The sequence below is a fragment of the Phaethon aethereus genome (assembly GCF_964289735.1).
Source record: "Phaethon aethereus genome assembly, chromosome: 1".
In the NCBI taxonomy this organism is placed as follows: Eukaryota; Metazoa; Chordata; class Aves; order Phaethontiformes; family Phaethontidae; genus Phaethon; species Phaethon aethereus.
In genome coordinates, this window is record NC_138575.1 from 3,329,151 (window position 1) to 3,354,922 (window position 25,772).

The 25,772-nt window shown below is 46.8% G+C and overlaps 1 protein-coding gene across 1 annotated transcript in view; it reads left to right on the top strand.

Annotated features, from left to right (window-relative positions):
- Positions 1–25,772, top strand: part of PLXNA4 (plexin A4) — a gene marked incomplete at both ends in the record, with an annotated part of 428,073 nt that overhangs the window by 392,175 nt on the left and 10,126 nt on the right. The window contains 6 exons of the mRNA XM_082013844.1: positions 1,234–1,393; positions 8,875–8,978; positions 12,624–12,723; positions 14,862–15,052; positions 19,251–19,420; positions 21,993–22,205. Of these exons, the coding sequence (XP_081869970.1) occupies positions 1,234–1,393; positions 8,875–8,978; positions 12,624–12,723; positions 14,862–15,052; positions 19,251–19,420; positions 21,993–22,205 (938 nt within the window). The remainder of the gene's footprint in view (positions 1–1,233; positions 1,394–8,874; positions 8,979–12,623; positions 12,724–14,861; positions 15,053–19,250; positions 19,421–21,992; positions 22,206–25,772) is intronic.

The following is a 25,772-nucleotide window of genomic DNA, read 5'->3' on the forward strand; positions in this document are numbered from 1 at the left end:
AAAATGGCACAGGAACATTTAATGACCGTATATAACCAGGAGCTTCACTGAACACCCCTTCCAAGTACAAAGGTGTGCTAAGTTTATAAAAGTTTATAGACTTCACACTCTTGTAACCAGAAGAGAGCAGAAAGCTCAATGTAGACACGGCCACAAGTTAGTGGACAGATTGATTTAAACACTGTGTGTATGTGTTTAAGGCATCCCTCCGTCCCTCAACACCCCATATGCTTTGCATTTATTCTTTGACAGAGTCTTTGGAGAAAATTATATTCTCCTTCTGAGAAATGAGGGGCCTCTCTCATTGGGTCAATTTTCTTTGTTCTATATGTGAAAGCAAAAGTTTCTGTTGTTGTGTTCCCTTTTTAAGAAGCCCTGCATTTCAAATTAATACCATTTTTTCTGAGATGGGTCTTGGTCTGTGTCTGTGCAGAAGATGGACAAACTTAAGGCTGAGAGATTGAAGAGCACTTTTACCTGAATTGCCAAAGTCAGGTGGCTGTGCAAGAAGGTCACTACTGAATTAGGTCACCTTGCCAGCTCTCTAGGGAGCATGGAATGGGTCAGAGGCCAAGGAAAGATCTGAAGAGCCCTTTGGATATCAGTTCAGCTCCAACCAGGGTCAGGCCTGACTGCATTTTTAATCATTTCTATGAAAAGAGTGTGTCAATGACCATTGCCTGGTACCATTTGAGTCAATGCTATTTTTACTGAAAGCACGAGAACCTGAACTGTATTCATGGGCTTTCTGTTACTAAGTATAGTGAAGATTCTGTTATTAAGTATAGTGAAGATGCCAAAGAGATGAGGCTCAAATTTAAGGGGCTGTTCCCACAGGTATAGTAGTTACACCTCACAGACACAAGTGGCATGGGACACAAGTTCAGAAACACCTTCACATCAGCCCCAAGTCACTGTCTGCAACATCTGGAAGCCCACAGCACTTAGATGAGAGCCAAATCCTGAGTTACCCTTAATTCACAGGGCACAGACAGCGGAAAGGGGCTGACAGCAGCAGGGGTATGGATGCATGCAATCCCCCCGCGTGAAACTAGATCTCTGTGCCCTCTCAAAGGAGGGAAGACTCTTCCTACACATTTTTCCCCTTATTGCCCCTTAATCCCCCTGGCTCGTAGGACACAAGGACCTGCAAGAAGGTGGTTGTGGAAGGGCGTCCACAGGGTACCTGTGTGGCTGTGAAATGCACGGTAGGTCTCACTGCCTCTCTCTCAGGTCCTGAGCTGCGTGAACCCCGACAACGTGAACAGCCCTGAGATCCCAGTGAAGATCCTGAATTGTGACACCATCACGCAGGTCAAGGAGAAGATCCTCGATGCCATCTTCAAGAACGTGCCCTGCTCCCACCGGCCCAAAGCTGCTGATATGGATTTGGGTACGTAAGTGCACAGTGGCCTCTGAACACCCCCGGGCAGGGGGTAGTGGGGAGATGGGAGACAGCCAAACACAATCTCGACGCTCTTTGTCAGGGCAAGAGCCATGTCTCTGGACTGGCTGTACCCTTGGTGCCTGCGCAAGGCAGAGCAGCAGCAATGATGAGAGGGCAGAAGAGAGTGAATAAACTGATGCATATGCTCCTGGCTTGTGAAATCCTCAGCCTTGAGGACTTAAAAAGACCAGTAGCCAACCTGCTTTTCTGCCCACAGAATTCAGCTTGGACAAAGGTATAGAAGAGGCATGACTGGGGCTGTTCTTGTTCTTCTGCCAAAGACCCCTGGAAAAAGAGTGCCAATGACCAGGGTGATGTTGTCAGCAGTGTTCAGGCTGCAGAGATTTATTCCTAGCTCTTTTCTGAATAGGGAAGGTCTGGATTATATATATCTTCTTGCTGAGATAGTCACAGCCCAAGCGGTATTAATTACTTATGCAGTCACAGGAAAGGGGACGAAGTACCTCTGATGGGCTGCATCCATCTCACCCCTGACTGCTTCCCTCTCCTGCCAGCAGCCCACAACCACCAGCAAGGCTGGGAGCTGCTGCTCTGAGGTTTCCTTTCTGCAGAGGGCTAGGACCTCTTCAGGAAAAATTAGTCTCTCTGTTCATGTATTCATGGTGGGTTTTTTCTCAGTGGTTTCCTCCTTCATGCATTGTTCTGCTTGGAGGGTGCAAAGAGCTTCACTTGCATTTCTAGGCAGTTGTGCCTCGATCTGTGGGGCACACAGGGAGCTGTACAGCCCAGTGCACGGGTGCCTCTGAGGCCAAAATCCATTTCTGCCTAAAATCTGGAGCAAGGATGCTGGGAGGAGTTAGCTGTCTGACGTTGGAGTCCAGAGGCAGATGTGATTACTACACCTGGAGGCTACTATGAAAGAATGTAGAAAAATCTGCTCAGGGCATTGCTGAGGTGTCTGGCAGGGAGCTGGGACTGTATTGTGGCTGTATCTGCCAGAATTTGCCCTCAGTGACCTTCAGTGAAAGAGTCTTGAGTGGAAAATGATGGAGTCTATAAAACCTAGCAAAGTAGAAGAGGAACCAAAAGGAGGTGGAATGGACTGACACCAAGAAACAATTCACAGCAATAATGGAGGCAGGAATGAGAGGTCAGGGATTAAAGTTAAGTGTCCATATGCCTGTGCACGTGTAAGGGAGGAGGGGACTCCTGACAGAAATTGCAGCAAGATCCCTGCTCGTGAAAGGCTGTTAGAATAACGAAACAAGCTGCGAAAACCAGCAGCAATAACGAACAGCTCATATACATCATTGAGAAAGGACCCAAGATGATTTCGGAGCTGCTGTGAGTCAGCAGGGGAGCGGTGAGCGCTGGGTGAGCTCGAGGGCAGGCAGGGAAGGGTGCCAGGGCACAGCAGACCGGAGGAGTGAGGTTTATAGACAGCTCTGACCTTTCTGCTGCTGGCTGGTGGCCACAGAGCCCGTTACGTTTGGATCTCAGACTGGGTGTGAGTGGGAAGTAGTTTGTTCTGTGGTGGGAATGAACGTTGCATCCATAAGGAGAGGCAGGCGTTTCACCTGCACGTTGCAAATACCAGGGATAAATTGGAGTCCACAGATTTTACTGTATCTCTGACAACTGACAGATACAGAAGCGTGTTTGTGCGGGATCCCAACTGGAGCCTGACAATTTTGCATCCAGGACTGTTGCTGTTTTAAGAAATATTGACCTGCTGAGTAGTGCTGAGGACCAGCAAGCTCCAGAAAGTATTTATGAGTGTGCGCAGCCCTCAGAGGACAGACTTGTCTGTACTGACAGGAGACTGCTTAATGAGCAGTTGTTTGGCCAATAGCAATAGGGAAAAAAAAAAAAACCCAAACAAAACAACAAATCGAAACAAAGCACAAAAAAACCCTCATATAGTAGAGGAGTCTTGCCAGCAGCAATGTAGTTGCAGGCTCCTTTAGCTGAGCAGCTAACAAGGTGGGAGGAGCAGGGCTGGCACGGGTGAAGCAGGAGCAAGAGCATATGCACGTCCAGCCACAACTCCAGCCCAGCCTCTTTGCAGGAAAAGATGTTTGCTGGCGCCTGGCATCCTTCAGAAGGCAGAAGGGGAAAGCAGAAAGCACTGTTGGCCATTAGAAAACAGCACAGAGCTCTCAGGATCAACCTGTCCCAGGCTGAATGCTGAGAACTGCAAAGACGGCTGGATCGGTCCATGCTAAACAGTAGGTCAGAGCAGATGACTATAAACTGGCCTTGAAATCAATGGTTTTCTAAACAGCAACACTGCTTTCTATTACCATTACAATTTTCTGGGCTTTCTGTCCGTACTAAGGCCAGATTGCTCACATGGAAGAAAGCAAACAAGCTAATGAGTTATTTTGAGTTGTTAAATGCAGGGTAGCTGCAGGCAGAGTGACTTGTACGTGTCGCAAATGTCATAATGTTTTGCAGTTACCCAGACAACTCATGGAGGGGTTTGTCAGCTGAAAGCACTTATTTTGGACACCCTGAGGTTACATTTTAGTCCAAGCCCAAATTGCAGCCCTCTGAGAAAAGGCTTCTTTCTGCAGTGGCTATTTTTGTTATTACTATTTTTTAAAGCACTCACCATAGATAAAATACCCCATCTTTGGGAAAGCATTAGGGTGTGAGGATCACAAAACAGGAATTTGACTTCATGCTGAGGCATTCACTCTTCCCTGCATTTCAGTTGCTTTTTGAAATGGACTGCTGAGGTGGTGGGAGCTTCTAGGTTGACTACCTTGCACTCAGTGATGCTGTCTCAGGCACATTGTGGACCACGTCAGGGCAAGCCTTCACTGCTTCATCGACAGTGCAGTACTGGGATGAGGGATTCAACCTTTAGGAGCCATTTAAACTGAGTCTAATATATATACAGTAAGGCAGACCACTTGCATATGCAGGATGAAATATTTCCCCGGTATCTTCCATCTATGTGTTCTGAGATGAACTTTTTTTTCCCAACCACAGTGTTCCTTTCTTCACCCCAGAAGCAGAGCTGAGTTTCTCCTCTCTTCCCAGAGGTCATCACATAGTAGACATTTACCCATTTTTGTTTCCTACCCACGTGGTTGTACTGGTGCCTGCAGCGTACAGACAAAGGGTTTATTCTCCTATTTCTAATGCCAACCTGTGTCTCACATGAAAATTGTTGGGAAATGAAAAAATACTCATAGAACTAAAAGCAGCCCCTCAGCTCTGCAGATTAATCCTTCTTGAGCACAAGTGATCATGAAATAGGCGTCGAGGCTGGGTGAGCCACATGCTTTTGTTCCACATGCCATTGCTGTGCAGAGTCAGCCACAAAGCATCTCACAGTCCTTCATGGGAGACTTAGTGTCTTTAGGAAAAGGGTGGGAAGCACAGTGCATGGCATGAACAGTTGACTGAAAGGGACTGTATGCATCATGACCTAGAAGTGTCTGTAAAGATGGGGTAGCTGATGATGACTAGCTCCAATGAAAGCACCTGGAGTTGAGCTGGCAGGTCTTCCATCCACCTGGGTATTTCAATTGCCCCTGAAAAATGTTCTCTCTGCTGCACTTTTCTCCCTTGTTCAGTGGGCATCTTCAGGGCGACCTGGATCAGCGAGAAAGCACGAGGGAGGTGTGACATTTGTATAGGATTTGAGGTGCAGGAGGACATCTCCCCATGGAGCCATTCCCTAACCAGGCATTGCTACAGCTCAAAGAAGCACCTCTGTCAAAGGCCACTGGAATTTCCTTTTTCCCAGTCAAGCTGAACAGAAAGGTTGTTTCTTAGGGGAAAAAAAAAAAAAAAGGAAAAAAGAATTCCTGCGTGCAATAAAAAGATACACTATCTGCTGAATGAAATATAAAGGCTTCAGAGCAGCTGTCTCCTGAGTTTGCATTTACCGCTGCTCCTGATTGGAAGGTTTGATAAAGATAATGGGATTTTTTACCTCCCTCCCCCTCTCCCTCCCTCTCTCCGGAAGGTGGGAGTGTAACAAATTGGATTGGAGCATGTCTCTCCTTTGTGCCAGCTCGCAGAGGAGCGCACAGATCTGATGAGAGAGGGGACAGGGTGCTGCCAGCGAGGATAAAGCTAAGAGTTTTCACTTAGTGCTGTGAATATGGATGTCAGGGTCACCTTTTCCTCCTTTGCACCCTCCCTTCCCATTCCCTTGCTCCCAGCCGTGGCATTTCCTCACAGATCGGTGTGTGACCACCTCAGCTGGCCCTCATGGAGTGCTCCTGTGAGACCAGGAAGACTTGGGGGACCACAACTGGGGGTCCTTTCCCTGCCACTGCTCAGATGCATGATGAAGTGATTTCTATTTGGCCAGGGCAAACAGTCTGCAAAACTGAAGCCAGATGCTCTCAGCTTGCCCTGTAAAGTGTTTTCCCCCTTGTCTTCTTGCTCAGGAGTGGATATTGTGCGGAGTCAGACTGGCCCTTGGTCTTCCTTGCAAGGCCCCTTTCTGCAGGAAGGCCAAGGAGAAGGACTTGGTAATACCTTGTGTCTGTGCAGGAGCACAGAGCTCTTGAGGGGACATCCTCCCAAAACACTACATGAGTGTGTGTCCACCCTCAAAGATGAGTTAGGAGAGAGGAAGACCATAGGAACATGCAGAGCCCTGAAGGAAAATGGTCAGAGACACGATCTCCAGAAGATCATGAGGAAGGCACATAAGAAACACACTCTGTGACAATAGAAGTAGCTTTGGTACTCTGTGGGGCACTTTGTAAGAGCACCATTGCCCAGCCCAAACTTCAGCATTTTGTGCCCTTTCAAGCAATTTCTGGGATCAGTTAGCTTCCAGGAATCCAGTCCAGTTGGGAATGAACAGAGACCATCCCCCTTGGACATCACAAAGATAATGTAGGTGAGGATCTAAGGAGCTGGAGTAAATGAAGGGCAGTTCAGTGCTTAGCCAACATAACCTTTGCTTACTCTCTGAGTACCTCCAGCCAAAGTAACACCCAGCAATAAACACAGCAGCTGACCTTTTCTGCTAATTTAAATGAATAATAAAGGCAAGGACGGATTTCCCAATGCATTTTAATTATGTGATAAGAAAACTGCTGAAACCAAAAGAAATTTGCAACGGTCCTTGCATTTTTATATTAGGTGAAATAAGCAGAGGTGGCAGGTGATGTCTCCATATCCAAGAGTTCATTTTAATTAACTGCCTCAAATGAATAGACTTTCTGCTTTGGCTCTGGCTAAAATTGTATGCGACTGAGACATGACAAGCAAAAAGGAATCTCTGGATGGTCCAGGTTGTCTGTGGTTAAATCACAGCTTTCCCTGGTGTCACCAGGTGATACTACATTTCTCTCCTTTTAGCAATGTTTATGTGTTCCGTGCCTATAGGCAAATCTGAGAGTCCTCTGTGGGGAAAGCTGTGACAATCTTCCACATGCAGCATCCTTCAAGATCTGAGAAGTGACAGGGTGCTCCAGTTCTGCAGAAGGAGAGAAGCACTGAGCATTTTGGGGTGGAGGCTGGAGAACTGGATGTAGTCAGAAGCTGGAGCCCTTCTGCCCACAGGCATGCTGTTGAAGGCTGGTTACATGCTCCACATAGCAGGGTGTTGGTTCTATCTCTGGGGCTTCTCATTATGCCTCTACTGTGCCCAAAGCTAAGGGCTTCCTGGGCTTCCTGTTCTCCATCAGTAGCAATCTCTACCTGAGTTTGCTACATCATCCCAGCCAGCACGGGTTCATGAAAGGCAGGTTCTGCTTGACCAACCTGATCTCCTTCTATGGCCAGGTGACCTGCCTGGTGGATGAGGGTAAGGCTGTGGATGTTGTCTACCTGGACTTTAGTAAAGCCTATGCAATGCTACAGGCTTGGAGGGGAGCGGCTGGAGAGCTGCCCGGCGGAAAGGGACCTGGGGGTGCTGGTTGACAGCCGGCTGAACATGAGCCAGCAGTGTGCCCAGGTGGCCAAGAAGGACAAGAGCATCCTGGCCTGGATCAGCACTAGTGTGGCCAGCAGGAGTAGGGACATGATTGTGCCCCTGTATTCTGCACTGGTGAGGCCACACCTTTAATCCTGTGTTCAGATTTGGGCCCCTCACTACAAGAAGGACGTTGAGGTGCTGGAGCATGTCCAGAGAAGGGCAACAAAGCTGGTGGGGGGTCTGGAGCACAAGTCTGATGAGGAGCAGCTGAGGGAAATGGGGTTGTTCAGTCTGGAGAAGAGGAGGCTGAGGGGACACCTCATTGCTCTCTACAACTACCTGAAAGGGGGTTGTGGTGAGGTGGGTGTTGGTCTCTTCTCCCAAGTAAATAGAGATAGGATGAGAGGAAATGGCCTCAAGTTGTGCCAAGGGAGGTTTAGACTGGAGGTTAGGAAAAACTTCTTTACAGAGAGAATGATCAAACATTGGAACAGGCTGCCCAGGGAGGTGGTGGAGTCATCATCACTGAAAGTGTTCAAAAAACGTGTGGACGTGGCACTTGGGGACATGGGTTAGTGGGTATGGTGGTGTTGGGTTAAGAGTTGGACTTGATGATCTTAAAGGTCTTTTCCAACCTTAATGATTCTGTGATTCTGTGAGTAGCAAGAAGTGTTGTATGAGCCCTAATAGAGATGGACTGAGCCCAGTACAAGCTCTGGTGCTGTGCTGAAGAAGTCACTGTTCTGCTCAGGGGAGCCCTCTCTGTGGCTGGGTCAAGGCAGTTAGACATATCTCAGGTACTGATAAGGGCCATGTCTACGCTGTTAAAGGAAAGAGGACCAGGGATTAATTTCTATCCCTGACACAAGTGATGTTCATTTGCTCCCATCCCATGACGATGGCTAATCTGTGCAAGGACGGGTTGATCTTGGAAACAGCCATGCTGGAGCAAGAACAGAGCCAGGGAGTAGCTAAGAGATAAGCACTGTGAATAATCGGGGTGCTGAAGCACCCGGCCTTGCTCTGTTCAGCTTTGCCAATGGATCAACAGCTCTCTGATCACTGCTTTATTTATCCATATAGAGCACTACATGCTGTGGTGCCCTAACCTTGGACCTCTCACCTCTGTAGGCAGCTGCTCTACATTCTGATCTCTATATGGTGTCACTAGTTAAAGGGATGGGTGTTTCCTGGGCAAAAGTTGTTTTGTGATAGCAATATTATTTTATCAGGGGTAAAAAAACCAGCCTAGATAACCTAGAACTTGACTCTGAACTTTACCACACGGCTATGATTTTTGTATCCTTTCCTGAACCATCTCCCTGAACCTTTAATGGTTGATCTGTCTTCTCTATCCCTCTGGAAAGAAGACACTGGACATTTGTGCATTTGTATGTTTATGTGGTTGGAGGCAGCTGACAACGTAATGGCAACGAATGATGTGCTGCTACATGGATGCAGCCTGCACATGTGTGACCACATGGGTTATGGGCACAGGGATTGCCAGGGCTCTGCTCCCTATCTCAGGGGTTCTGCACAGCAGAGTTCAATGTCCCTCTTTTCCTTGCAGAGTGGCGGCAAGCAAGCGGGGCAAGGATGATCCTTCAGGATGAAGACATCACAACCAAGATAGAGAATGACTGGAAGAGACTCAACACGCTGGCACACTATCAGGTAACTGTGTGAGAGGAATGGTAGGTAGAAGGTAGATCAGCTAAGAAAGTGAAAAGGAGAAAGGCAAAGTGTTATTGTCTAAGATGCAGAGGTAAACAATGGTTGAGCGAGCAATCGTAAAGGATAACAAAAAATGCTTCTACAAATATTCTAATAACAAAAAGAAAGGCAAGGAGAATCTCCATCCCATACTGGATATGGCGGAGAACATTGTCTCCAAGGATGAGGACAAGATTGAGGTACTTAATGTCTTCTTTGCCTCAGTCTTAAATAACCAGTCCAGGTATCCGCAGAGTATTCAGCCCCCTGAGCTGGAAGATGGGGATGGAGAGCACAATAACCCCCCCCATAATCCAGGAGGAAGAAGTTAAGGACTTATTAAGCCACCTGGACACCCACAAGTCTATGGGGCCTGATGGGATCCATGCAAGAGTACTGAGGGAGCTGGCGGAGGAGCTTGCCAAGCCACTCTCCATCATTTATCAGCAGTCCTGGTTAACAGGGGAGGTCCCAGAAGACTGGAGGCTTGCCAATGTGATGCCCAACTACAAGAAAGGCTGGAAGGAGGATCCTGGGAACTACAGGTCTGTCAGCCTGACCTTGGTACCGGGGAAGATCATGGAGTGGTTCATCTTGAGGGTGCTCACAGGGCATCTGCAGGACAACCAAGGGATCAGGCCCAGCCAGCACGGGCTCATGAAAGGCAGGTCCTGCTTGACCAACCTGATCTCCTTCTATGACCGGGTGACCCGCCTAGTGGATGAGGGAAAGGCTGTGGGTGTTGTCTACCTGGACTTTAGTAAAGCCTTTGACAGTGTCTCCCACAGCATTCTCCTGGAGAAACTGGTGGCTCGTGGCTTGGATGGGTTTACTCTTCACTGGATGAGGAACTGGCTCGATGGTCGAGCCCAGAGAGTTTGTGATGAACGGCGTTAAACCCGGCTGGCGGCCGGTCGCAAGCGGTGTTCCCCAGGGCTCGGTTCTGGGGCCGGTCTTGTTCAATATCTTTATTGATGATCTGGATGAGGGAATCGAGTGCTCCCTCAGTAAGTTTGCAGATGACACACAGCTGGGTGGGAGTGTTGGTCTGCTGGAGGGTAGGAGGGCTCTGAAGAGGGATCTGGACAGGCTGGATTGATGGACAGAGGTCAACTGTATGAGGTTTAACAAGGCCAAGTGCAGGGTTCTGCACTTGGGTCACAACAACCCCATGCAACACTCCAGGCTTGGGGAGGAGTGGCTGGAGAGCTGCCCGGCGGAAAGGGACCCGGGGGTGCTGGTTGACAGCCGGCTGAACATGAGCCAGCGGTGTGCCCAGGTGGCCAAGAAGGACAACAGTGTCCTGGCCTGGATCAGCACTAGTGTGGCCAGCAGGAGCAGGGCAGGGATCGTGCCCCTGTACTCGGCACTGGTGAGGCCGCACCTTGAATCCTGTGTTCAGTGTTGGGCCCCTCACTACAAGAAGGACGTTGAGGTGCTGGAGCGTGTCCAGAGAAGGGCAACGAAGCTGGTGAGGGGTCTGGAGCACAAGTCTTGTGAGGAGCGGCTGAGGGAAATAGGGTTGTTCAGTCTGGAGAAGAGGAGGCTGAGGGGAGACCTTATCGCTCTCTATAACTACCTGAAAGGGGGTTGTGGTGAGGTGGGTGTTGGTCTCTTCTCCCAAGTAACTAGTGATAGGATGAGAGGAAATGGCCTCAAGTTGTGCCAGGGGAGGTTTAGATTAGATATTAGGTAAAATTTCTTCACTGAGAGAGTGGTCAAGCATTGGCACAGGCTGCCCAGGGACGTGGTGGAGTCACCATCTCTGGAAGTGTTCAAAAAAGGTGTGGATGTGGCACTTGGGGACATGGTTTAGTGGGCATGATGGTGTTGGGTTAACGGTTGGACTTGATGATCTTAAAGGTCCTTTCCAACCTCAGTGATTCTGTGATTCTGTGAATTCTGATTCTGATTCTGTGAATAATGGGGCAGAGTCCCTGTGTTGAGTACATCCATCCTCCTGACATCCATCTCTGCATGACCTTGAGACCCATAAGAGAGCGTTAAAGATGTCCAAAAATATCTTACACAAGTGATAAATTTAATGAAAAATGGGGTTTTGGTCAAAAGTTCCCCATACTCCTTTCCTTCCTTGCAAAAAAAAAACCAAAAACAAAAAAAAAGGAAGAAAAGCAAGCACTTCATTAAGTTTAATCCAATGCTGACAATTTTGTCATTTCCTCAATCACACCTTAGCAATCTGTGTTTCATAAGAAGATTTTTTTTTTTTTTTCATTTACAGCTGACCTGAGGAGGTAGGAAGCAATAATTTGAAAAGGCAACAAAACTTTTCTCTTCAGATTGACTGAAACATTGCTATCTGACTCCAGAAGACTTTTTTCAGGGGGAGTGGGGATGTTTTCTATTTTATTTCACCAACAAACAGGCATAATTTTCTTTCCCTTCTGTGCTTTTGCCAGTTGTTTGCTTCAGGCAATGAGCTCCCAGCTACGTAGATGTGCTGGGGCAGAACATGGCTGAGCTGCCAGGGTGCTGAGCTCTACATCATTTACCATGGTTATCCTGAGGGCAGACACGGAGCTTGCTGGAACAGACACTGATATTCCTGTTGCCTCAGTTTCCCCATCTGTAGTGTGGGGCTAAAACTACAAAGAGCCAATAATTCCTTTCCATGATTGCTGAAGGGCTATTTAATTAGCCTCTGCAGTGCTTTGAAGATGAAAAACTCTATGCAAGTGCTAATTATTATTATTACACAGACAAGAGTCAGACGTTGTTAGCAGGTTTTTTTTCACCCATCTCCTTTTTATGATGTCTTATTTATCGCAGATATTCCTGATATGGCTCCTCTGAGCCACTGGCTTGTTAACATTGCTGATACAGGACCCACAAGAATCATTTAGCTGTAGAAATGGAAAGTCTGGGTTGTTTCAGAAAGCTCTGTTGCCTGTTGAAACATTATCCCATAACACCCTGGAGCACAGCCACTCCAAACCTGCTGCTTTCCCCTGTCTGAGACCCTCTGACGCAGCAAAGAGGAAGAAGTTGTGGTAGTCGCTTCAGTCCAGCAATGCATTTGTCACGTGGAAGGGGGAGACTGTGCATGGAGAGGTTAACAGGATCAGTCAAAGTAGAAAATTAAGATATCTGTTTCTGAGGTAGATATCACCTGCAATTAAGGTGGAAGGAATAGAAAATTTCACATCAGTGTTATCATCCTTATGGGACATGCCATCCTTGATGTTTGAAACAGCTCACATAATTTATTCTTCTCATGCTCCTGTCCTGCATAAGAGCTTCCTTGTGAAGAGTCTACTGTCAGCTTTTCTGAGGTTAATGCGAAGACTCACATTGTCATCACTGGTCTTTGAATCAGCATGTGAATGGAGCAGAGTCTTCTTTGTCAGTCATCAGTTGTCCTCTTGCCCAAGTGCAGGCTTCTAGTGGTGTAACAGGAGATTTTGTCCCTTTTTTGTTAACAGACCCACTGAAGAAAGCATTTGAAGCTTTGGGACAAAACTACTGTCCTGCCTACAGTGACACTAGTTTACAGATCAGTTTTTGCTGCTTGAATTTCTGCTGTCTTTGGTATGCTCCTTAGCCAGTTTTCAGAAGCCTATTGACTAAGTCCCTTTTTCTCTACAGGTACCTGATGGATCTGTAGTAGCTTTAGTCTCCAAGCAAGTCACAGCCTACAATGCAGTCAACAATTCCACGGTCTCCCGGACATCAGCCAGCAAGTATGGTAAGGATTTGTGTGCTGGTATAGATGGAGAAAGCACTTGGAGAAGAGGTCCCAAATGTCATGGTGGTTACAAGACACTGAGCATCAGCAGAGAGAATGATAGGCAGATGACTATTTGATAAGATTGCTTGAGGGATGGCATGAGGAGAGGATTTAGCCATCTAAAACTTTGGCATCTGGTCCAAGCTGTTGATCCAAGATGATTGCCCTTGGGAAGTACTTCTCCCTCATTAATGAAAGAAGGATCCTATGTGATTAGCTGTCTGCATTTTAGATCACTGAATCTCACTCTTAGAGTTTACACAGGGAGAGGCAAGGGAGAAACACTGCACACTGAATGAGCTCAGTCGTTCTGGTGGGCAAAGTCCTTGGAGCATGGTGTGTTGTGAAGACAAATCTGTGGCACAGATGAGGCCTCTGGGACTACAGGCAGCCACAACCTACATGGGGCATAGCCTGTCTACAGTTATATCTCAGTGTGGGTGTTGTGTGTCCCACTCAGCTGTCTTATTATCCCAAGGGAATTCACACCTGGAATAGAATTTAAATGGCTTACTGAGACCTTACATCAGTATATCTCAAGGCAGTGGATTTTGTTACCCATGAGACAACTGAGAATGGGACAGCTATGAAATAGAGACCAGGTGGAAATTCTTCTGTAGAGCCAAACAGACAGCTCCTGAGCCTCACTCACATGGTCACACACTTTTCTCTCCTGTGCTAGAATTGCAGCCCAGGACGTGTCTCGCTATGGTGACGATGGAGGACAAAGCAGAACATCTCTAATGTGCAACCAGAGTGCTGCAAAACCACCCTTCAATCTGGATGCAGCTGTCGAATCGAGTTTATTACTATTTGTTAATTTATGAAAGCATCTCCCATCCTTCTTACTCCCTTTAGCTTGAGGGAAAGTACAATTACTCAATGCCCAGAGGAGCCCCCTTCTTCTTTCTCCAAGGACATAAGAAATCCACCAGACCTTATTAATATTCCGCCTCTTTGCCATGTTGTTGCAATTACTGAAAGACACAGTGACCTTTGAAAAGGAAGACTTGAGGGGGGTTAATTTCTGCTGGATTTCTTTAATTCTTTTGCCATTTGATTTTTCAGGAGGAGGGAGTGGGAAAGAATGCAGGGGGAGGAGAAGATGTGGTGGGTCAGGAGTGATTGTTAATTGCAATTAAGAAAACAGCATCCAGAGAGGAAAAGGATATTCAGTCTGATAATTAATATGTAGAGATCGGTAATGCATTAATGAGGCTGATTCAGATCTTGCTACAGGAAGGTGCAACACTCTTCTGTTAATTATGGTTGGAAAAGATTCTATCTGCAGTATTGCTGGAAGGTCAGGGAGAGGGGAATACCTCATGCCATCACTCAGAGGCAAAGGGAGATAAAATTTGGAGGCTAAAGATGTCCTTGGGGAGGAAATTTTTGTGGGCCCACCTGGGGTGGTAGCTGGTACTACCCCTGACCTAGTCCTGGACAGTGTCTGACACTGACAGTGCTGGCTGCCCCAGGCCAAAGCTTTACCAGGGAACCTGATAAGAGGTAAAGAGCATGGGCTACTGAACGTCGGTGTTTGAGCCTCGTTTAATTTAACAGTGTAGACATTGACATCACGTCCAGCTTGGCTGATGTCCCTTGCTGAACAAATCACTCAGTCATAACATAACGCTTTGATAATAAAAAGGCCTGGTCCATACAGCTGCTTCAGGGACTTCTCCATCTCACACTGTAATTCCAGCAGGAGATACACCTGTGCTGCCTGATGTTACGAACTGGTTGATAGAAATTTACTTCATACTAATACGGAAATGCAGAGCTTGTGAGAGCAGGGACATCACAGTACTGCTATAGCCTTCCCCCTTTGGAGACCCAAACTAACATCTCCGCAGGGTGGACTCACTGTGAGAAGCTGTGATCGTCTCAGCCCCACACCAGAATCTGTACAAGCATCCACTCCATGTACTGAGTGGGAGAGGTACCTGCTACCAAACCCAGACAGAGCAGGTCTTCTTGCCTGTCTGACGAAATTCTTCTGTTAAGTGACATGTCATTAGCATATATCCTTGGTGATGTCTGTTAATCTCAATGCGAGCGCTACTAGGGCTGAGGCACATGCATCTCTCTTGCAGAAAACATGATCCGTTACACAGGCAGCCCGGACAGCCTCCGTTCCCGCACACCCATGATCACCCCTGACCTCGAGAGTGGAGTCAAGATGTGGCACTTGGTGAAGAACCATGAGCATGGTGACCAAAAAGAGGGTGACCGGGGCAGCAAGATGGTTTCTGAGATCTACCTGACAAGACTACTTGCCACCAAGGTACACGGTGGGGGTGGGGAAGAGAGTGAGAAATGGGTTTTTAAAGGCTGCAGTGAGACTTCTCACCAACAAGACTGCTCAAAGGATGCCAAAGGGAAATAAAGAGAGAAAGAATATAGAGCAAGAGGAGTGCTCCAAGGGTGGAGGGAAGGAGCTTGAACTTAGAAAGCAGAATCAGAAAAGGGACACTGGTGAGCAATGAGGAGTAGAGAACCCAGGGTCATGAGACTGGTCGAGAAAGTCAGCACAGGAGTAGGTCTGTATTGGGGTTGTTGATTATACTGGCTTGTAGCTTGTACCAAAACGGAGCAAATGAAGAGCCAGGGAGTAAATGCACCCGGATCAGATTCCAAGGATGTGTCATGCCTCACAGTCTGAAATGGGCTTCTCTGTCACAAAACCCTGATATTTTTAGTACAAGTCCTTCTCCACCTTTCCCCTAGGCCCATAAAGACTCTCATGCTGATGTCTTGGCAGGGGGTCAAGTTGACCGTGATGGGGCTAATAGGTGGCCAGCTCCAAGGAGAGCAAGCAGAGTTAGATGTCCATCCTCAATGAGGCATGGAAAGCTCAGGATCTCCAAAGAGAAAATACAGATTAAATCAGGTGGAGGCAGAGCAGGGACATCCTGAATTGATTCTCCAGGCACATCTTATACATCACCGCTGGCCCACGGCAGGTGTCTGCAGAGAACACAAGGACTTCCTGCGCTATGAAGACTTGCTCCCAGGGGTGGTGCAGACCCAAGACCTCCCTTATGTTGTGATCTGGCTGGTTGTGCTTTCCCAAAACAACATTTCTTCAGTGTTGGGAAGTTGGTAAGATCCCATTCATATTACCCAAAATGCTGGAAACCATTATTCTACGTGGATGCCTGCCAGAGCCTGCGAAACTTCTACAGCGGGGCAGTATGTGAGTATTTAGCATAACTGGGGATGCAGCACCACGGGGAGACACTTGCACAAGTGGAGAATGCTCAAGCTGACTGGTCTAAAACATCCTGCAGTGGACTTGGGCTCAACAACAGCAACAGAAAGTGGCTTAATTGCCACTGTCTGCATGGAAAGAACTCACTGTAACTCACCACCACGCTTCCCTGCAAAGAGCATGGCTGGTTCTTGCTGCAGGTGACTCGCTCTGGGATTGACAAAAGCTCTCAGACCTTTCACCTTCTTTCAACTCTAATCAAAACTATCTGCCACCTAACTCACTTGAAAAGGCTCCACAAGAGCGTGGGCAAAAGTAGTTGCCTGGGTTTATATTTCTTTGCTTTGTGTATAGCCTTGGAGAAGCCTGCATTAATGAAGAGGCTGCAATGATCTCCTTTTGCACCTCAGCAGGGACTAGAGGAGGTGGGGAGGCAGGCAGTATAACCAGAGAAAGGATCCCTTTGCAGTTCTGCCATCCTCTTGCAGCACAGAGCATCTTTGTGCATGAACCTCTCCAACATGAGCGTTATCTCAATGCACCCCAGAAGTGGAAGCTGTAGGGTAGCTGTGTCTCAGGTGTGGCTGATCACAGTCTTATCTCACTCTGTTCTGAGTGATCAAACAGCCCAACCTTCCTCCCTTCTCTGATGTTTTGACTATTATAATTTCTTGTCAGGGTGTTAATAGGCACAAACACAATTTCGTATGTTCATGCAAATGCCATCTGAGTTTGCCCAGCAGACAGGTCTCCATCACATGCTTAAGTTCTACCATACAGTTTTACCTGCACATTTGTTCCTCAACTCATTTTGCCTCTGATGTCTGACTCCCCCTGCAGCCTAACTCAGGCTGTCTCCGTTGCAATGGGATTTGGAGATAAAGTGGCTTTGTCTTTAGCCCCTGGTACATGCCCAGCTCCCTGGCATCAAGATGCTTTTACGGATCACACAATGTGAAAAGCAAATGATGCTCCCCAGGGCTTGGGCCCCAGCTGGTGTAAGCCAGCAAACATTGGACCAGTGCTGATTTACACTGTCTGGGGATATGTCCCCTACCCCACCACTGAATCGCTTTTGCTTTCTGTTCCGGATCACAAACTCGACACTAGTTGTTTGGGTTTTTTTGTGTGTGGAGATGTCAGGAAAGCATCTGTGAAACTTGCACAGCAACAGGGAGAGTGGAAAGGCTGGGGGTTTATTGTTTCCCCACATGCGCTGAACAATTTTATCATCATGACCATCTTGAGGGAGGGAAAGAGGAGAAAGAGCAATTGCTGGTAATACAATCCCAGGGAATACTTAGTTAAACTGACTGATTTTTATTCTGGTAAATCCCTGAACTCTGAGACCTAGAGTCTCTTGCCTAAAAGCCTCAGAGGTTTTCTTTGTGTTTGTGTGGGTGAGCATGTAGAGAACTAATTCCCTCCAGAAACTGAACCTGAGGGCAACTCTTCCATGTCAGGCCAACAAGATTTCCCTTCGGGGGTCCTTTCTGAGTCAGACGTGCTGCAGGGCTTTATTCACCCTGTAGGAGTTTACACAAGCAAAAGGTACCTCTGTTTCTTTCCCGAAGAATAAATCAAGTGGTGAATCAGCAAGAGACACCAGCTTTCTAATTAAGTATTTGTTAGTGCTATGTAAACTTAAGCCACTCTGGTGGAACCTGGTGCATTTCTAGTACGGAGAATTTATTTCCCGGGTCTGCAGAGAAAGGGGAGGGGTTTATTATTCAGCTGAGAAAATTTTGCATATCAGGAAACATTTGTTGGAGGTTTAATTCCTTTTTTGGTTATTTCAGCAGCCGTATGGTTTGTTCACATATAAATCCCTGTGCAGCTCTGGAGGCAGAGCAGAGGTTCAAATGTGGGCTAGAGCCCCCCATGCAGCAGGGAAAACGTGCCTTGCTTGGTTCCCCTCCAAACCCAGCCTGCAGCTCATCTGGTTATCACAACTCAACTGCCCCCTTCTCCAAGCCTGGTTCTTCTCTGATATTCCAGTTCTTCACTTTCTTGATAAAGGTCAGCTACCCTCACCAGCATGGTTCTCCTAGCACAGGATTTGGGATTCTCCTCCCCGAGGAGCATAAGGAGACCTCTGCAGTCTCTGTAGTGGACATTATTGAGGTCTGCAGAGCAGTACCTGACACATCCATGCATTGCTTCTAGGGTTTGCCTCAGTCCCATGCCAATGCGTAGTAAAAAATGAGGTATCACAGAACCATAGAATCATTAAGGTTAGAAATACCTTTAAGATCAAGTCCAACCATTAACCCAACACCACCAGGCCCACTAAACCATGTCCCCAAGTGCCACATCTACACGTTTTTTGAATACTTCCAGAGATGGTGACTCTACCACCTCCCTTGGCAGCCTGTGCCAATGTTTGACCACTCTCTCAGGAAAGAAATTTTTCCTAATATCTAATCTAAACCTCCCCTGGCACAACTTGAGGCCATTTCCTCTCGTTCTATCACTAGTTAATTGGGAGAAGAGACCAACACCCACCTCACCACAATCCCCTTTCAGGTAGTTGTAGAGAGCAATGAGGTCTCTCCTCAGCCTCCTCTTCTCCAGACTGAACACCCCCAGTTACCTCAGCCGCCCCTCGTATGATTTGTACTTCAGACCCTTCACCAGCTTTGTTGTCCTTCTCTGGGCAACAGAGGTGCTCCAGCACCTCAATGTCCTTCTTGTAGTGAGGAGACCTCTTGAGCATTAAGATGGATTTTGTGGTTTTTATTATACTACTCACATATAGAACAGCCATCTCTCTCCAGATACTCTTGTCCCATTTGTGTCAGACACCTCCTGCTCTGCTCTACGGCCATCTGACTTCTATTTCCAGCTTAAGAATTAGCCCTGTATGAAATCCAGCATAGGAAATGGCTAGTTTTTGTCTCATGCAGGCATTAACACAGTTGAGGATAGGATACAGAAGAGAGGAATCTTGATGGAAACAGATCAGGACTTCTCCATCACCATATACCTGAGATGGCAGAAGGTATCCCACCACAGCTCAAGCCACCCTCCCTGGCAGGGAGTGCTAGTAGCAGAGAGGACAGGTAGCATCTTGACGTACCCCATCGCCAGACATCTGTATTGAAATTTCCAACTCATGTCACATTTAACAGATATTAGATGGCTCCCACTTTTCAATCACACTTTCTGGGCCTGATCCACAGACATACTCTGTTTTCAATTGGGTACCAAAATTCAGCATCCTTTTCCCACTTGGTATCTCACATTCTTCTCTTCTTCCTTTACCCAACAGGGTACCCTCCAGAAATTTGTAGACGACCTCTTTGAGACCATCTTCAGCACTGCTCACCGTGGCAGTGCGCTTCCCTTGGCTATCAAATACATGTTTGACTTCCTGGATGAGCAGGCCGACAAGCACAACATCCATGACCCCCATGTGCGGCACACCTGGAAGAGCAATTGGTGAGTGAGACACCCCAGTACAGTCCAGCACCAGGTCCTGGACTGGAAGAAGAGTAGAGGGACATGTTGTTTGGGGTTCAACTGCTGAGGGGAGCTGAGGATCCTGGTGTGGGGTTCAGAGGACCAGGCTCAGTCTTCCCAAGCCGATGGGGAAATCCAAATATCCCAGAATCTAAAGGATGGAGCACTTTGGTTAAACAGGTCCCAGTTTGTCCTCTATTACATGGGGATGACAGTATTTCTGAGGGACCTCATGAGGAAAAATGGTGAAGTGTTTAACTGCTGCAGTGCCTATATATCTAGGGAGGCATGGGAGAGGTTTCAGCACCACTGTCTTCATCTAGACTGGATGTTTGAATTCCCACTATAGTCAGAGTAGGGTAGAGCTCCGTTTGTTTGCCCATGCATAGGCATCTAGTGCCATCTGAGATATTTTAGGGTATCTCAGACATCCGCAGGGGATGGGCAGCACCCACAGGATACTTGTACACTCCCGGGCTGGCAGCTGGAGACCAGCAGAGCATCTCAAATGGTACTAAGAAATTAAAGGGTCTGGAGCTGGATGTGAGTTTCCTTTGGAGCAAGTGACAAAGTGACATCAGCCCCCCGCTCTAGCAACCCCTCTTCGTACATGTGATGGGACAGCAGGGAAAAGCCAGGATCGGTGGAGAGAAAAGATCTCTGCAGCTCCTCTCTGCTGAGTCTCCCTGTTGGAAAGACTGCCCTGGGGAATCGTTCCCTCCCCTTCTCCTGTGCAAATACGGGGACTATAAAAGGCACAGCAGAGGAGAGCCATGGGGCTCCCAGCTCATGCATTTTTTCCTTTTACCAGCCATGCTGATGGCAGATCGTCACAGCGCAGTGACATAAAAAAAGAAACCCCATGCACCAAAGAGGCTTTCAACTAATGAAACATTAGCATATTATTAACATTATCTGCAGCACTAATCTAAGGCTGATTGCAGCCACTCAGCCTAAATGAGCGGGAGGTTTATTTAAGGGGGGAGGGGGAAGGCAGAGTGTGTGTGTATGTGGGAAAAGGGGCAGTATGAAGAAATCTGTTCAATCAGATTAAATTAACTCAAAGTCACATCATGGGCTTCATTATTCACAGCTAGGGACATCATCCCCCCAGCCCCTCCCCGTACCCGTACACACACTCAGGCACACACACATGTACTCTCTGCTCGCCCTCACTGTGGCTGTGTTTGCCATCCAAACACCTGCAGAAGAAGTTCTGCACAGTTCACTCAGCCACCTCGTCCCCCAACAGATGAACCTCCACCCCCAGCCTAACAGGTTTCCCCCCCACAACTCCATCAGGTCTCACAGCCAGCATCTCTCACTTCTGAACTTGGCTGATAGGATTACTTGAGTGGGGCTTTCCTTACATTTGTTCTGTGATTTTGCTGGCTTGGGAGAACACACAGTGGTTGAGGAAAATGTGGTGTCATCCCTGTCAGGACATGCTAAACCACCTGCTGTTAGTCAAAATGTATTGGACTTGGAGATGAATTTTTTATGGTGCTGTGAACACATGGGTGTAATGAGCAAATGGAAAGAACTGAGGAGCTGGGGACTTTAGCCTGAACATCAGGTGAATTTGTTAAGCTGAAGAATAGCCTCCTCTTGGGAAGGTACAGAAACTTAAGGTAGACTTAGCAGTCTACCCAACAGAGAGACAAGAGTTTGCTTCTGATCAGTGACACATCTCAGCTCCTAGGCCACAATCATATGAATGCGTTTGCCCTGACAAAAAGGCTTGAGGCAGTGGCTGGAGGTAGATACCTCAAGGCACCTCATACAAATGAACTACTCCTTTGAGAAAAAGGGGAAAAAAAAAAGGCTTTGGACTGCAATCGGAATAACATTTCCTGTGTTAGGGCAGATACATTTTCATTTCAAAGGTTACAACACTTGTTTCCCAGTTCCATTTTTCCCTTGAGGCAACACGGTTTTCCCTGTCACATAACGACTTCTTCAGGACCAATGTGTTGGGATCATACGTGGGCTTGGTCTTGAGCTGTGGAGCGAGACAGTATGCGGTGTCCACAGCACATGCCATTAACACTCTTAGTCTCAACCTGGGAGGTCTCCCTACCTCTCTTCCCATGGGGTTGCTATGAGGACTAAAAGCCAAGTCCCTCAATGACAAATGTTCACTCTAAGTATTGCGGATGCAGTGCCTGTCCTCATCTGACGAAGCAGCTGACAGCTGCAACTTTATATTGCGACTTAACATAGAGAAGTTGGGGGTCATTCTCATTACCTCAGTTAAACTCCCATTAATTTATGTGTAACTGCAATAAGATGGCATTGACTTTAAGACTGACAAAATCTGGCTTATAAGGATAACAGGGACAAAAGCCACTCTCAAGGTGACTCCACTGCCATCCCTAGAGTCCTGTAGGGGAGGAATTTATAGTATATCAAATCTTATGCCAGAATCCTTATCTCCACGCCATGATCTTTGATTCCCATCCACCATTTACCATTGTAACCTCACACAACAAAGCCTGTGAACTGTGCACTGACTGACTCACCTCTTCCTCCCCTCCCACTCCTCTTGCAGCCTGCCGTTACGGTTCTGGGTTAACATGATCAAAAACCCACAGTTCGTCTTCGACATCCACAAGAACAGCATCACAGATGCCTGCCTCTCTGTAGTGGCTCAGACTTTCATGGACTCCTGTTCCACCTCAGAGCACCGTCTGGGCAAAGACTCACCCTCCAACAAGCTTCTCTATGCCAAGGACATCCCCAGCTACAAGAACTGGGTGGAAAGGTGAGTTTTAGCTCTAGAAATAGGAATAACATAAGCAAATGATACAATGAGGCCCTGCTTCATGGATGGAGGTAGGAGCCATCGTCAGTATTGCTTTTGGTAGTTGCCTCTGTTTTTTTTTTCTTTGGTTGTTGCCTAAGTAGAAAGCTCCATGTTAGCCTTTTATTCCCACATGCCTTGCAGCAGAGATAGAAATTTAATTAGAGGTGTGAACTGAAGGTGTTTGCCATCATTGTTTCTCTTGAGAAGAAACTGTTGAGAAGTGATAGAGGGAGGAAGGAAGGGGAGGTGATGTGTTTGGACCCTGTGAACTATGTGGGCTTCTAAGTTTTTCCACACAGACCAGAAGTGGTTTGTTGTTCTCAGCATTGTTGTGACAGTCCTCACACTGCCTGGATCCCAAGGGTCATACAATTACCTCCCCTTATTCCAAGTCCAGTAGCTTTCCTTGAAGGCTCTGCTATGCTTTGAATGAGATGCCGTAAGATTGATAGGCTGGTGACTGAAGCTCTGCAGGTATTTTCTGAAAGGTCGGAGGCCTTTCTAAGTGTTTTATCCACTTCTGCAAGACCTGTAGCTGTACTGTTCAATCTACTGCACTGAAGGTCAGTGTCTGACAAAGCTACTCTACAGGGAATACAACCGAGACAACTATTCCTGCAGTATGTAGAGGCTTCGGTTTCTCTAAGATTTTCGGCAGGACAAGCAAATAGCACATCTTCCACTCCATTCAACAGGAGCCTGTCTGCTAGAGCAAGCCTTGCAGAAGTTAATCTGTGCTTTGTTTTCCAAAATGCTACGCTTGCTTGGCATTATTGACAGGTTTGGGAACTGCACAGATGGAGAATGATTACTACTCTGTAAATAAAAAGACGGGTTTATCTTACAGATCATTCCTGTGCAATGCCATCCAGTTTTAAGCATGATTTGTCTGGATGATTTCACAGGCACTGCCTAAAATTGATACCATGTCATGCAGGTTATATGAGACCTGTACTACTACAGGCACACTGCCCCTTAAAACAATGTATTTCCTTTGGTGTGGATGATTTTCTCTTTTGTGAGAGCACAACTGATCAAAGAGTTCTGTCCCTTAGTCAGCATGAGGTGACATTTTTTACAATAATGATCCTATTGGTCTCTGATTTGTCTGGACAATTATTTTTAGATGTGGTTAAACACTTCTGCAAATGTTGTTTCTAGGCAACCTGTAAGGCTCTAACAAGCTACCTTGCTTAATTATGACCTACTTCTGGTACTGTGTCCAAGTTTCTTATCATGTATTGAGGTTGATTGCTGGATTGACCTGGATAGAGGGAAAGAGGTGTTTGAGATGATTAATTTAGAAATCAAGTTTGCACCAACAGTGACCTGAATGTGTCATATTCTAGTGATGCTTTAGCGACCTTGCACATAGTGGGTGGTTGGTTTCTGTGGACAAATACTTTGTTTTACATATAACCCTGGTTGATTTTTTATCACAGAATCATGGAATCGTTAAGGTTGGAAAAGACTTCTAAGATCATCAAATCCAACCATCAACCCACACCACCAAGCCCACTAAACCATGTCCCCAGGTGCCACGTCCACACATTTTTTGAACACTTCCAGTGATGGTGACTCCACCACCTCCCTGGGCAGCCTGTGCCAATGCTTGACCACTCTCTCAGTGAAGAAATTTTTCCTAATATCCAATCTAAACCTCCCCTGGCGCAACTTGAGGCCATTTCCTCTTGTCCCATCGCTGGTTACCTGGGAGAAGAGACCAACACCCACCTCACCACAACCCCCTTTCAGGTAGTTATAGAGAGCGATAAGGTCTCCCCTCAGCCTCCTCTTCTCCAGACTGAACACTCCCAGTTCCCTCAGCCGCTCCTCACCAGACTCGTTCTCCAGACCCCTCACCAGCTTTGTTGCCCTTCTCTGGACACGCTCCAGCACCTCAACGTCCTTCTTGTAGTGAGGGGCCCAACACTGAACACAGGATTCAAGGTGCGGCCTCACCAGTGCTGAGTACAGGGACACTGTCACTTCCCTACTTTAGAGATGGTATATTTGAGTGACAAACTGAGGTACATAGGTGGAGAACAGGGTATTTCCTCATGCAACAACTTTTTTTCTGGATAAACGAAAAGCTGCAATTTCCATTTTGTTTTTCCAGTATTTTATTTCATTTTACAACTTTGTGGAGCTACGTCCTGTTCCCCAGTGATATTCAGCAATAGGTGCTGCATTTCCCTGAAAGTTTTCCCAAATACTGGGTTTGTAAACAAGGTACAGAACACCTCCCGCTGCTGGTAAACAGCACTGTATTTCTGTGCCAGCATGTGCTGGGTTGTTATCTGCACTGAGGTCTGAAAACTTAAACTGAAGCCTAAGGGGAGGCTGCGGGTTTTGGAATATGGTTAGAGCTTCTGCCCTGCTCATATTTTTGTGTGTCAGTTCCACTGACTCAACACAGTGGCACCTGGATGCTGTGGTAGATCAAAGAAAAAACGTATCATGGATGAATAATATATAATTTCAGTTCTACCCTGAGTTAATTAATTCATTTTCTCCATTCTGCACCTTGTACTTTGAGGGAGTTATTCCAAATCCAAAGGCTTCCAGTACTGGTTGGAGCTATTTCTGTAGTCAACATCAGCTGGAGATGACATCCCTCAAGACCACTAGACTTCTTCAAAGAGTGAATCATAAAATAAAAAGGTTTTCAGTTGAGGAGTTTAAGAAGCGGTTGAGTAAATCAGAAGAACCTGAAATCAAATGAACTTCTTTGATGAAGAAGAAACTGTAAGAAGGCAATTAGGCAGTGGTGGTTTGTAACCCAGCTTGAAGGCACTCTGAAGTAAAGACAGGCTCCTGACTTTTAACAGGTCTGTTGAAATGGTAGCTGAGCTGGGTTACTCCAAGTCATCCCTTTGCAACTGCTGGTTTCTCAGTGTGGAATGTGCCTATAGGACTCACAAAACTCAAAGCAGGGAAAGACCTTGGCATAAATACATTACTCCAATCCTTCAAGGGTTAGTTTTCCACCTCTTTAGATTGTGAATGTACATTGGGAAGGGAATAGCTACAGATTCTGGCCCGACCAATGGTCTACCTCCACAAAGCAGTCAACTGAGAGTTTGATTTCAACAGTTCTCTTTTAACACTATTGGAAGCAGAGGTGGACTCTTTCTGCTGAAATAATCATGCTGAGAAATCCTGACTGTTGGGGAAAAACAGGTTCAGCATTCAAATTACACACTTAGGTCTCTGTGAAAATGTGTCGCTAAAAAGTATCTAGGTGCAGACACAATTTCGGTGTCCTGCAGCAGCAGATGAGGCTTGACTGAGGCAGAAGAATTAACCTGGGAAATGGGGACAGGCTATTTGGTTTTTGTTTGAAGCCATGAAGAGTCAGACTGTAGTTCTAAAACAAGGTGGAGGCTTTTCAATTATCATTATATAAGTCTATTAAAAAAAAGAGGAAAAGAATGGGAACGGTAGACCAGATTCTCATCTAAGTTCTGTTAGTAAAACTCCATAGGCTTTGCTGAATTTACATTAGAGCAGCTTCAGATCTGC